Here is a 10,634-nt window from a genome sequence, read left to right as displayed (position 1 = left end):
CATCGAGATATTCTGATGTTAGATCACAAACCTAAATGAATCAAGATGACAATATCTACATAGTAATTGCTCTAGAAGGTCCTTGGAACTCGGCCTCGGAATCTAGTTAGTTACTGCTTGCAGCGTTGGTGACAAAGCAATGCCGCGGGATGATTATCTGATTATTCAACAAATGGTCAGCTTCCTTTCATTCTCTCCCTCTGCATCATTGATTTTATTCTAGCTAAAAGCCACATAATTTCATATCAATTTGACCAGTGATTCAACTTTTATCAATAATGGCAGAAACCGAAATACCAGCTGCTCCTCGCAAAAGAGGGCGCCCTCGTACCGTGACTGATGATCAAGAAGTGCCGGAGGTGGGTTTGATTGATAATACAAGATAGTCATGAAGGCTCATCTTATCTCCAGCGACGTCGCAAACAACTTCGAGTAGCACAGCAGGCCTACCGTCGACGAAAGGAGACTACTATCAATAACCTTCAGACCCGTGTACATGAGCTAGAAGCCGGTATTGAAGATCTGAGCCAGTCATTCCTGACTTTCAGCAATCTTCTTTTAGGCGAGGATCTCCTCAGTAGTCACCCTCGTGTTGCATCTGCTCTTCAGAAGATCACGCAACTATGTGTAGCACTTGCCAGGCAGGGATGCGACGATACCGATGCAACTCCAGTCGAGGCTGAAGTTGATGCCGAGGTTGAGATTGATACCGATACACAAGCCAATACGAGTACTACCCCGGAAACAGAAACAAATCTAGACTTTGATGCGGAAATCGTGCGCTCCGATACTTCATTCAATGGACAGTCATTATTCCCAGCTTTAACACCATCATGGGAGGGTTTACCTCCCACACCACCCTATCAAGAACAAGCAGTCCTGCCATTTGGAATCGTCTTATCAGCATCGCCTTTCGACTCGCAAACCTTGAATACAACACCAACTTTCTCCTCCATAACCGGAAGTCCCGGAAAGGGTGAAGGGCGCTCAATATCACACCGTCTCGTCAGAGCATGCTGTCAGAATGGCTACAGTTTACTTGTGAACTCACCCGATAGTACGAAAATACCCGAGATCTTCGGTGCGCCTCTTTCCACGTCTGAGCGTAACCGACTCATTTCGGGCTTCTATATTGCCATGCATGACCAGGTCGGAGACTCGATTGAGCCTCGTACAATGGTTCTCTCCCCTTTGCAGACGGGTAAAAACGCGTACTCAGTCGACCACTTTGCTCGCACATCGAGAACGTGGCAGCTGATCATTGAGTCTAAGGATTCCTGGCTGGATGCTAACGGAGTGCAAAGGGTTTTGGCAGAGAAAGGAATCAGTACTCATGGCTCGATGAATTCGAGTCCACGCTTGAATTATTCTAATTTCAATACTTCGGCTTTTATAAAATGTATGTTTTGATATCTATTAAAACCCCTTGGAAGTTTACTAATGTGTTATTAGTACTCTCTATTACGTGTGTTTGCGTTGGTGCTGGACCGGCCTTCCGACGACGAGATGTTGAGGAAGCATTTGACTATGCAACTTCTGATAGTCCGTGGGAATGGGAGAATAATAATTATTATTCGAATTTTTTCTAAATACTGTACACTTGTACAAAATGCATATAACGACTGATAATGAATTGAATAATCATTCTGATAGAACTAGTAAATACCTAGTAAACATTAGGCATCAACATCTGTGGATCTGCCAGTTCATTATTGGTTCAAAACATCAAAGGTGGATTGAAGTGGACCGACAGAGTCATATTGAAGTCACACTGCTCCAGCTATTGTATAAATAAATCCCAAAATCCTTATCAATCCTAGAACATCAAAGTTAACCCCGCTCAACTTCAAGTGTCTACTTCCCTAGGTACAACATGGCCACTTCTCAATTAACGCCCTTCGGAAAGCCAATGCTTAAGCATTGGCTCTTTGACCCGTCTTATAAAAACCTCAATCATGGTGAATAGCAGAGTAGTGATAAATCTTAAGATCAGAAAATTAACAAAATCCAGGCTCTTTCGGCGCACATCCAACCGTTGTACGCGAAGTACAGCGCAAGTATATGGACATCGCCGATTTACGACCTGATCCGTATGTCCGCGTTCACCATGCAGAAATCTTAGACGAATCACGCAAAGAAGTCGCTAAGATAATCAATGCGCGCAAGGACGAATGTGTATTTGTCAAGAATGCCACCACGGGCGTCGCAACTGTGCTGCAAAATTTGAATTTCCAGCCCGACGAGACCGTGGTCTACTTCCAGTGTGTCTATGGCGCTGTGGAAAAGGGCATTGTATCGATGCAGGAGCGCAACCCATTACAAGCGCGGAAGGTGGTCTTCAACTTCCCCATCGCCAAGGATGAACTCGAACGCCTGTTCCGCGAGACTGTTCGTCAGGCCCGTGAGGACGGTCTCAAGGCCCGCGCTGCTGTCTTCGACACTATCGTCAGCATGCCAGGAGTCCGTTTTCCTTTCGAGCGGTTTGTTGAAATTTGCCGCGATGAAGGAATACTGAGCGTGATTGACGGAGCGCATGGAATTGGCCATATCCCTCTTGACATGGAAGAACTGCAGCCGGACTTCTTCACTTCAAATTGTCACAAATGGCTCTACACACCTCGCAGCGCAGCCGTGCTCTACGTCCCCAAGCGAAATCAGCACCTCCTGCGCACGACTCTGCCCACTTCATGGGGATATATTCCCGCGCCCACATCTAACACCAAGACAATGGCATCGGTAATGAGCGACCCGAACCGACCCAATTCAACGACCCCCTTCGAGGAACTCTTCCAATTTGTCGCGACAACCGACGATTCTGCGTACCTATGCGTCCCGGCCGCTTTGAAATTCCGACAAGAAGTCTGCGGAGGAGAAGAAGCCATCATGGCATATACGCACAGAGTTGCCAACGAGGGCGGAGATGCAGTTGCCGCTGCACTAGGCACAGAAGTATTGCAGGAGCCAGATCTTAAGCCTGGCGAGGAGAGCGACATGCGCAAATGTGCTCTGTCTACTATTCGTATGCCTATCGGTGTTTCTGTTGATGGAGCTGAAGTCCCCGGGTCTTCGATCACTTTGTCTGTGGAAGAGGCTGCTCGTGTTGCAGCGTGGTTCCAACGTATGTTGATGGATGAATATGACACATTTGTGTGTGTTTTCACCCATGGTCCTTGGCTTTGGGTTCGTATTAGTGGGCAGATCTATTTGGAGAAGAGTGATTTTGAGTGGCTTGGTGGTGTTTTGCGTGATTTGTGCGAGAAAGTCGTTAAGAAGGAGTATTAAACAGGTATAGAGTCTATTTCTATTCTAAGTTTTCCAATCTGGTGCTGCAATTTCGAAATAACATACATAGGTACTACTTGGATTTCAAGTCCGATACGAGAAGCAAAGACTAGGGTCAGTTTAACAGGGGAAGTGAAGTAAAAGCGAGCTTTACATGATATTCTAAAGAGCACCAACCTCGGTGAGATGGTGCTTCATGGTAAAGTAAAAATACAAACCGACAACTGCGTAGGCAAGCAGCACCAAACAAAGACTCTGGCTATGTGAGCTTGGCATCAGCTGGAGTTCACTCCTTTAGCAAACTTCTACCTGGGCACTCCCCACATTCGAGCACATTAGAGGAAGAGACGGAATCATCGCCAAGGAGTGTGAATGGGCATGATACGGATGTCCAGGGATCCAGTGGTCTTGTCTTCTGTGCAGATCAATGAAGTACTGATCTGACCGTCTAGCTCAGTGACCACGAAGGAGGAACACAAATGATGGGTATAGAGATTCGCCCATTTAGCCCCGTGAATCGTCATTTTTCACAGGATTCTGCAAAGCAGGATTGACATTATCATCCATACTTGGGCAGCAGTGGGGCTAAGAGGTATGATCCTGAGCGTGCGCTCAGGACGATAATGTGCGTGCCGGATCAAACTTCATACCTCCTTCAGCATCATCTCCCATGCGTCATGTGAATCATCAGGGATGCAGTGTCCAGATCGAGAATTGCCAGCCCATTAGAATAATAATCATAATGAACCACACGTCCATTTCCACCTATGAATGTGAAGGGCATCCTATTCCACATGATTATTGTTCAACCTCGTCACAGAGCACATATTTAGAGGTTTTGCACATAGAATAGCGTCAAATTCAGCATACTTTCGATATCTCAGTCGAGACATTCTGGACCTGCTCTCGGGTCCTCTTCTCCACAAGCAAATTGACTGTACCGCCCTAGGCTTCAACCGTTGTTGGCTATTCGAACTGATCTCGATTTAGTTCACGTCGTAACCCAATTTTTTTTTCACCGTTGGCGGGATATACGCGGGGCCTTTTCCTGGCCCAGGTCTCTTGCTTCAGTTATACTATTCTTCAAGGGTCACGCTTGGATGATCTTGAAGGATGCATATGTTTGAGTTGATCCAGTGGCTGGTTTGCACTCTCCCAATCATCATTAGGTTCTTCAGAGAGCAGCTTGGTAACTCCTTTGACGTGCAACTTCGCTCCAAATTTGTGCCCTGAAGTATAATTTGCATCTTAATGTGTGCTTTATTCAACGTTAGAATCAGATTTATAAAAGCAGATCATACTTGAAACATACCTTCAAGTTTAGAAGTGATATATGTTTGCGCTTTGCCAAATGATTGCCCTTTTAGGCGAATACTGGCTGTCACTAGATAGCGATGCGTGATGGTATTGTATTTAATCCATGGCGAGCAGAAGAGACTTCGAGCAAGAAAGCCTTGGAGGTGACAACCCTTGATTATGAGGAAGGAATGAGGTGAGCTCCTGCCACTGTTTAAATAAACAGATGCGAAGTGAAGAAAATTCTCACAAAATGATTCTGGTAGAAAGTGGATGTAGACCCATGGCGGGAACATTTGCAAAAGCGAATCGAATTTCTCGTCATAAGTTACTCGAATGAGTTGAAGAGACCTGTCAACATCTAGGATGGGATGAATGAACCAAATAGGATCGAGAAATGAAAGGAGTTGAGTATCCTAATGGTGCGAGGCAGTGTCCTGTTCACCCGAGGTCAGGACCTGTCTGTGGGCTGTAGAAGTTAGAATTTCATAGTGGGAAGAAGTTGGCTTATATAGCCATCCACTTGGACCGAAAGAGGGAATGAACATAGCTAAGTAGCTGCATACGTAGGGAATAATATAAATGTAGGAAGAATGGTTAGAGTGTGAGGAAGGGGTATTTATAGGGCAGAACTGAGTCTGGAGACTAAGCGCTGAGAGCTGAGAGATACACATGTGAGAATGAGAGTGAAAGTGAGAGCGAACCTTGGAGGTGAGAGTGAAATGAAAGCGGGATAAACGTGCATCATCTTTATTTCAAATTTTGGAGGCCTTTCATTATGTCAATGTGACACGTAAGTTTTCATCGACATCTACCGGAGGTAAGGGATGTTAGCTGGTGGACATGTTGGAAATACCGTCAATATGTCTACTAAAATAGTAAGTGTGTAAGATGAGATGAGTCGTAAGATGTTTCCTTCCCTACAAGTAGCCGAATTCTGATAAATTGATAGAAGTGAATATTCGAAAACAAATGGGGTATGTAGTAAAACAAAAAACTGAGCGCCCAAAAAGCCTAGACCGAACATGACCCCAATGGCTGACCTCAAATGAAGAATAGAAAGAAAAAGATAGAAGATAGCCGATGATGATAATGGTATATCTTAGCCCCCGCCAAATCGACTCCAAATCCAGCCCGTAATTCCACCAGTAGATCGCCTTCCAGTTGATTCGCCGGTTACTGTGGGTGAAATGCGACCAGATCGTGAAGAGCGGCTACTGAAGCTACTTCGAATGGAAAAAGGAGAACTGCGACGACGTCTGCCGGTGGGGCGCTCAGGGCTAGACTGTATCTCAATTGGATTCTCACGAGTGCCTGTGCATGTACCTGTACTGCTAACAAGAAAAAAACGAAAGACGTTCGTCAGCTTGGTCGACGGCTGTGGGAGAGCATATCTTACTCTCCAGAGCCGATGCTTCGACGACAATGAGGGCATGTGTTGTGCTGGTTTAACCAGACTTGGATGCAGTTGTAGTGGAACCAATGGTTGCAGGGTAACACAACAACTTCGGTGCCAAGCTCCACATGGTCCATACAGATAGAACATTCTGCAGTCCCCTCAGTGCCCAACATCTCTGCGTCAATATTTTTCTTTGGTAAGGATCGAATGGCACTAGCGGGTGCTGGAGCAGCACCGGCTCCAGTTGTGTTCTCAATCATCTCTGAGAGCACTCGGTCGAATTCTTCCTGTGAATACACAGCATCACCAACATCACCACGTAGGTTTAGTAGTGCTGATAATCTCGCGAAAGGGTTTTGAACCGGGGCCTGAGCTGCCGTGCCGTTTCCGTTTGATAGTTCCTGTCTAAATCGTTCCACCAGTCTAGTGTGAATGAAGATTGTTAGCGAGGGCTATGGAAACCAAATCGATGGGAGAAGTCCTACAGCCGAATATTGTCTACTTCCGGACTCAAATATTCGTGTGTATCTATGAAATCTGGCATTTCTGCACCCTCTGGCGGTGCATCTCCAGCTGGGTGAGGTATAGTTGCATGAGCTCTGACTAGATGGTCTCCATCTCTGGCTGGATGGTCAAGCGGAAACCAGAAGAAATCCGCTCCATAAGCGGGTTCGCCTTCTCTTGTTGTTCTGATACCAGGTTCAACTGGACCAGCCGGGTCTGCTAGATGCGTTGGATGTATTTCTAACATACCAGCAAAGCTTGGTAAGATCGAAGAATTGCGCTGTGGCCGGGGTGGTGGGCTATTGGCTCTAGTGCGTCTGATCGTGTCATGCATAACTGATATGGTTTCCATCATGGCGCGTGGACCAAAGAGTGTCTCCATATGTTCTCGAGGCAAAGGGTCGAAATGAGAGACAGGTGGCGACTGGACATCTTGTTGGTCCGGTGGGATTTGGATCTATAGGCGAAAGGATCAATATAAGAGTCAAGACACCTAATAGAGGAAGAGATTTACGATCTCAATGAAATCAGACTGGCACTGAGGGCAGTTCAGATTGTGGCTGTGTTCTTGTGCCGAAGTGACTTCGCAGACATGACAGTAGATGTGATTACCCTCACTGTCAGCCATGGTTGGCTGTTGTGAAGGCGAGAAGTCAATAGGAGAATGGTTGAAGGAAACAAGTCACGACGGGGCGCGAGTGTAGAAGTAATAAAATTGTCGCGTGGATCAGTCACAAGTCGCGGTCTTATCGGGTGCGGGGAGAATCGAGTATATCGATAGGAAATTTACTTGCAGTGACTTGCAGGAGAGCTAAGTATTGGGGAAAAACGAGAAGGTGGGAGGTTAAAAAGAAGAGAGATATGTAACAATAAGAAAGGAAAAGGAAAAGGAAAAAGCAAAAGAAATGAAAGAGGAATAGAAGTGTATGGAAGACACTAAATGGGTGACGTACACATACATAGACCTCGAAGTAGCTCTTATCAGTTGGCTGATTATGTATAGTTCATGGCATCAACGATGAACTCAAAGAGAAAATCCGGGTAATGAATTTGAACAGAAGGAGACTACGAGAGCTGATATTTCAGCTTTGTTGTTAAATATTTACAAGGTTTATTCTAAAGATTGCGCAAGGAGAGTGGAATGCAAATTAGAAGCCGAAGTATGGAATCCAGAAGACAAAGCTAGAATACTTATATATCTGGCAGTACGGAGGAGAGATAGGTGTACATGTCGTGGATACAAGAAAGAAACGCCTTCGAAATGCTTCCAGAATGAATCAAAGAAGAAAGAGAGTATGGAGTATAGACAAATACATAGATGCGGTTGCGCCACAACCCTTGCAGCCCACGCATTTCAGCCTTACTCTCATCGTCTTCTGGTTCCTTTCAAAATCAGACTGCCCACAACTCCCGCAGCTACTGCTAGGCCACCAACAATAGCAATCCCCATCAGTCCTTCCTTCGCCACCCTATCATCAATAAGCGAGCCTAGGCTGGCCGCTTGCAAGTTGGCCGGTTCCTTCTGCAGCAATAGATCATTGTAGCGACGAGCCTCTCCGTAGTTTCCTAGTTTATAGTTGCCTAGGGCCAAGTAATAGAGACACTCTCGTCGTCGTTCTGGTGCGCCGCGGAAGATTTCGGAGAGTAGACGGACTCCTTCTTGCTGATCGGATCGGACATTTGACTTGATAAGACCCTATAAACGTCCCATATCGTCAGCTAGCTTCCAAGATTTAAGAGTGTACATAGCAACACGGCTTGGGAGTCCCGGTTTCGTGGTCGCGCAGTGAACATACCCATGCATAGTTGAACTTTGTTTGAATGCCCACGTAATCGCCCTCTTTTTCATATTGGGCTCGGAGTACTTGCAATTCAGCGGGCTTCAGAGGACTGTAGATAATGAGTCAGTACAATGTAGGGCATTTGACAAAGATCTGGAAACGGGACCTTTCTGCATCCGCGGCATCTGTAGTAGTGGCACGACTAAATTAGCAAAATATATCAAGGAGTGTTGGATGAGAGACTTGCGGGTATCATACATGGTAGGTTGGACATGGTAAAAGTAGAGAGGAGAGTGTAGTGCTGGCCTCGAGGATGAAGATGAAGAACAATGTCAAGTTGGAAACAGCCTACAGTAAAAACGTCACTTGCGGAGAACTAACATGTGGCGGTGCAATTGTGGCGGTTGCTGCCGCAACAACCAAAACACTTTCCTGCTACATCTTACTACAGTAAACTTCGATATTCTAACCATGTTGCTCGACGAAGATCCTGGCACGGTATGCATTATCATATTCCTCTCGAACTGGACTTTGAATAACTTTCTTTCTAGCTCATTCACCACACCATTGGCAATTTCAATATCCAGCCCGATAAGCAAGCCGTCACGCGCATCAATGACTCGCTCTCCACGCTCCAACAGTCGCGCGACCTGCGTATTCGCGAGGCGGAATCTTCCATGCGCAAACTTGCCCGTCATCTGAACTCCCTGACAACCCAACATGAAGAGGCAGTGGCCGTGCATGACTCGAGTAAACACGCCGCGGAGATCGTCGAGCTCGATACCCAAAAGTTCCGAACTGCCAAGGCTGCTTCGGACTTGGAGATCGAAAGCGAACGACTCGAAAGTGAACTGGAGATGCTGAAAGAACGACTCGCTGACTTAGAGTCACAAGGCTTGGAGGGCGACGAGTCTACGCGCCGCGAACGGGAGGCGGATGATGCGACAATGTAAGTCCTTAGATGGGATGGGAATTTGAGTATTCACGGCTAACTCTATGCTAGATTGCGATTGAAAGTCTTCCGCTCGCTTGGCATTGATATCGAGCCTGACGATGCGGGCAATTTCAGCCGTGCTGTTATTCGCAATAGCCGCAAGGGCGATGTACACGTCGTCAATATCGATCCCAAGTTCTCCAGATTTTTCTACTCAAATTACTTCTGGTCAACAATGCAGGGCTAGCTTACGAAATTCATGTGGAATCTTGTCATTGGCGTTTTTGGATAGAGCTTCGTTTCATGGTCGGATTGTTTATACCCCTGAGGAATTTATGCTATTTGAACTCGTTACCTGTATATGTCAGCGTTCTCGTAGAGTCTCAAGAAGTCTCGCTCGGTCTGTTTCAGAAAAATTTCCATCTAGTCCTGTATCAGGGTAGCCGTCCGGGAATACCTTCTGGACCATATCCAAAAGCACGGTCTTGTCAATCACCTCCACCCCCCAAGACTTAACCCACTGCTCTTCAAAACTAGAAATGTCCCGCTCGACACAATCCATATCAGGGATCTCACACCCATCCCACGTCAATGCAACCTCCTTCACTAGCCCATTCTGATACCGCATTTCAACACCCAAAGGCGCAAGCCCCAATTCCTCAACCCGAGCATTCCAAAGCGCCTGTCTCAACGTCCCATCCAGCTCAACCATCATCCAACACAAAGGGTATGAGCTCCGCGCCAGTGTGTCCCGCACACCCTTAGTCGCCTCACGCGGGCTTACCAACACACCAACCGTCTGGTCAGTACGCCAACCAACGGGTGCTTGGCGGAATGTGCCTTCAAGCTCGCGCACTATATTAGGTCCGAGTTTGGCCTTTAGTGCCTTGCATTGCACTAGCACACGGACTGCCCGCTCACGCTCTAACGTGGGCAGGTGCCAAGTGCCGACTAGGTCAATACCGGCGTCATCGCGGCCACCTATACGGTCGAGGGAAAGCGCGTAGCGACGCAGAGTTTCCAGGACGGTATATTCGTATTTTGTGCCCACGTAGACTGTACTTGTGAGTGGTAGAAGTGTGCGCGACGCATATGAGAGAAATGATTTTAGGTCATTGTGGTTTCGAGTTGGTGGTGATGGTGCCGTGGGGAGCTGTAGCAGCCGTCTGGTGAAGGGAGTCAAGTCATGGTTTGCTTGGGAGCTAGAGAATAGTCGCAGAGATTTTGGTTGTGTAATTGCTCGTTTATAAGAATGTTGTAAGTTTCTACCTGCGAGGCCGAGGAGTAATCGCATGTCGCATTGAATTGTTGGAGAGAAGAGAGCTGCGCGCTCACCGCATTAAAGTTTCTCTCCGCATTTCGCGTTTATCAACGACAACCAACATCTTCAGCTCTCCACATTCACACATTGGCCTTTTACTCGATAACTCAATATTAC

The 10,634-nt window shown here is 46.7% G+C and overlaps 5 protein-coding genes across 5 annotated transcripts; 2 read left to right on the top strand and 3 right to left on the bottom strand.

Annotated features, from left to right (window-relative positions):
* Positions 1–278: 278 nt before the first annotated feature.
* On the top strand, positions 279–3,282 carry N7495_004029 (putative aminotransferase family protein (LolT); the record flags this gene model as incomplete). Its single annotated transcript, XM_057206680.1, has 4 exons — positions 279–359; positions 412–1,399; positions 1,453–1,542; positions 2,012–3,282. The coding sequence occupies 4 exons, from the start codon at positions 279–281 to the stop codon at positions 3,280–3,282; spliced, it is 2,430 nt and encodes an 809-aa protein (XP_057064360.1).
* A 2,691-nt stretch (positions 3,283–5,973) lies between these two features.
* Positions 5,974–6,863, bottom strand: N7495_004028 (putative RING finger domain protein; the record flags this gene model as incomplete). The annotated part of the gene is made up of 2 exons (XM_057206679.1): positions 5,974–6,400; positions 6,463–6,863. 2 exons carry the CDS (start codon positions 6,861–6,863, stop codon positions 5,974–5,976), a joined length of 828 nt encoding a protein of 275 aa, XP_057064359.1.
* Positions 6,864–7,847: 984 nt separating this feature from the next.
* On the bottom strand, positions 7,848–8,370 carry N7495_004027 (mitochondrial fission 1 protein; the record flags this gene model as incomplete). The annotated part of the gene is made up of 2 exons (XM_057206678.1): positions 7,848–8,177; positions 8,278–8,370. Coding segments are annotated over 2 exons (423 nt in total), but the record flags the coding sequence as incomplete, so codon positions are not given.
* Positions 8,371–8,643: 273 nt separating this feature from the next.
* On the top strand, positions 8,644–9,443 carry N7495_004026 (kinetochore Spc24 family protein; the record flags this gene model as incomplete). Its single annotated transcript, XM_057206677.1, has 3 exons — positions 8,644–8,760; positions 8,814–9,211; positions 9,266–9,443. The coding sequence occupies 3 exons, from the start codon at positions 8,644–8,646 to the stop codon at positions 9,441–9,443; spliced, it is 693 nt and encodes a 230-aa protein (XP_057064357.1).
* A 117-nt stretch (positions 9,444–9,560) lies between these two features.
* Positions 9,561–10,490, bottom strand: N7495_004025 (uncharacterized protein; the record flags this gene model as incomplete). The annotated part of the gene is made up of 1 exon (XM_057206676.1): positions 9,561–10,490. The coding sequence occupies one exon, from the start codon at positions 10,488–10,490 to the stop codon at positions 9,561–9,563; it is 930 nt and encodes a 309-aa protein (XP_057064356.1).
* Between the last annotated feature and the right edge of the window lie 144 nt (positions 10,491–10,634).

Source organism: Penicillium taxi, assembly GCF_028828555.1.
Source record: "Penicillium taxi strain IBT 34144 chromosome Unknown utg000003l_segment0_segment0, whole genome shotgun sequence".
Lineage (NCBI taxonomy): Eukaryota > Fungi > Ascomycota > Eurotiomycetes > Eurotiales > Aspergillaceae > Penicillium > Penicillium taxi.
This window is presented reverse-complemented; position numbering and strand designations above follow the sequence as displayed.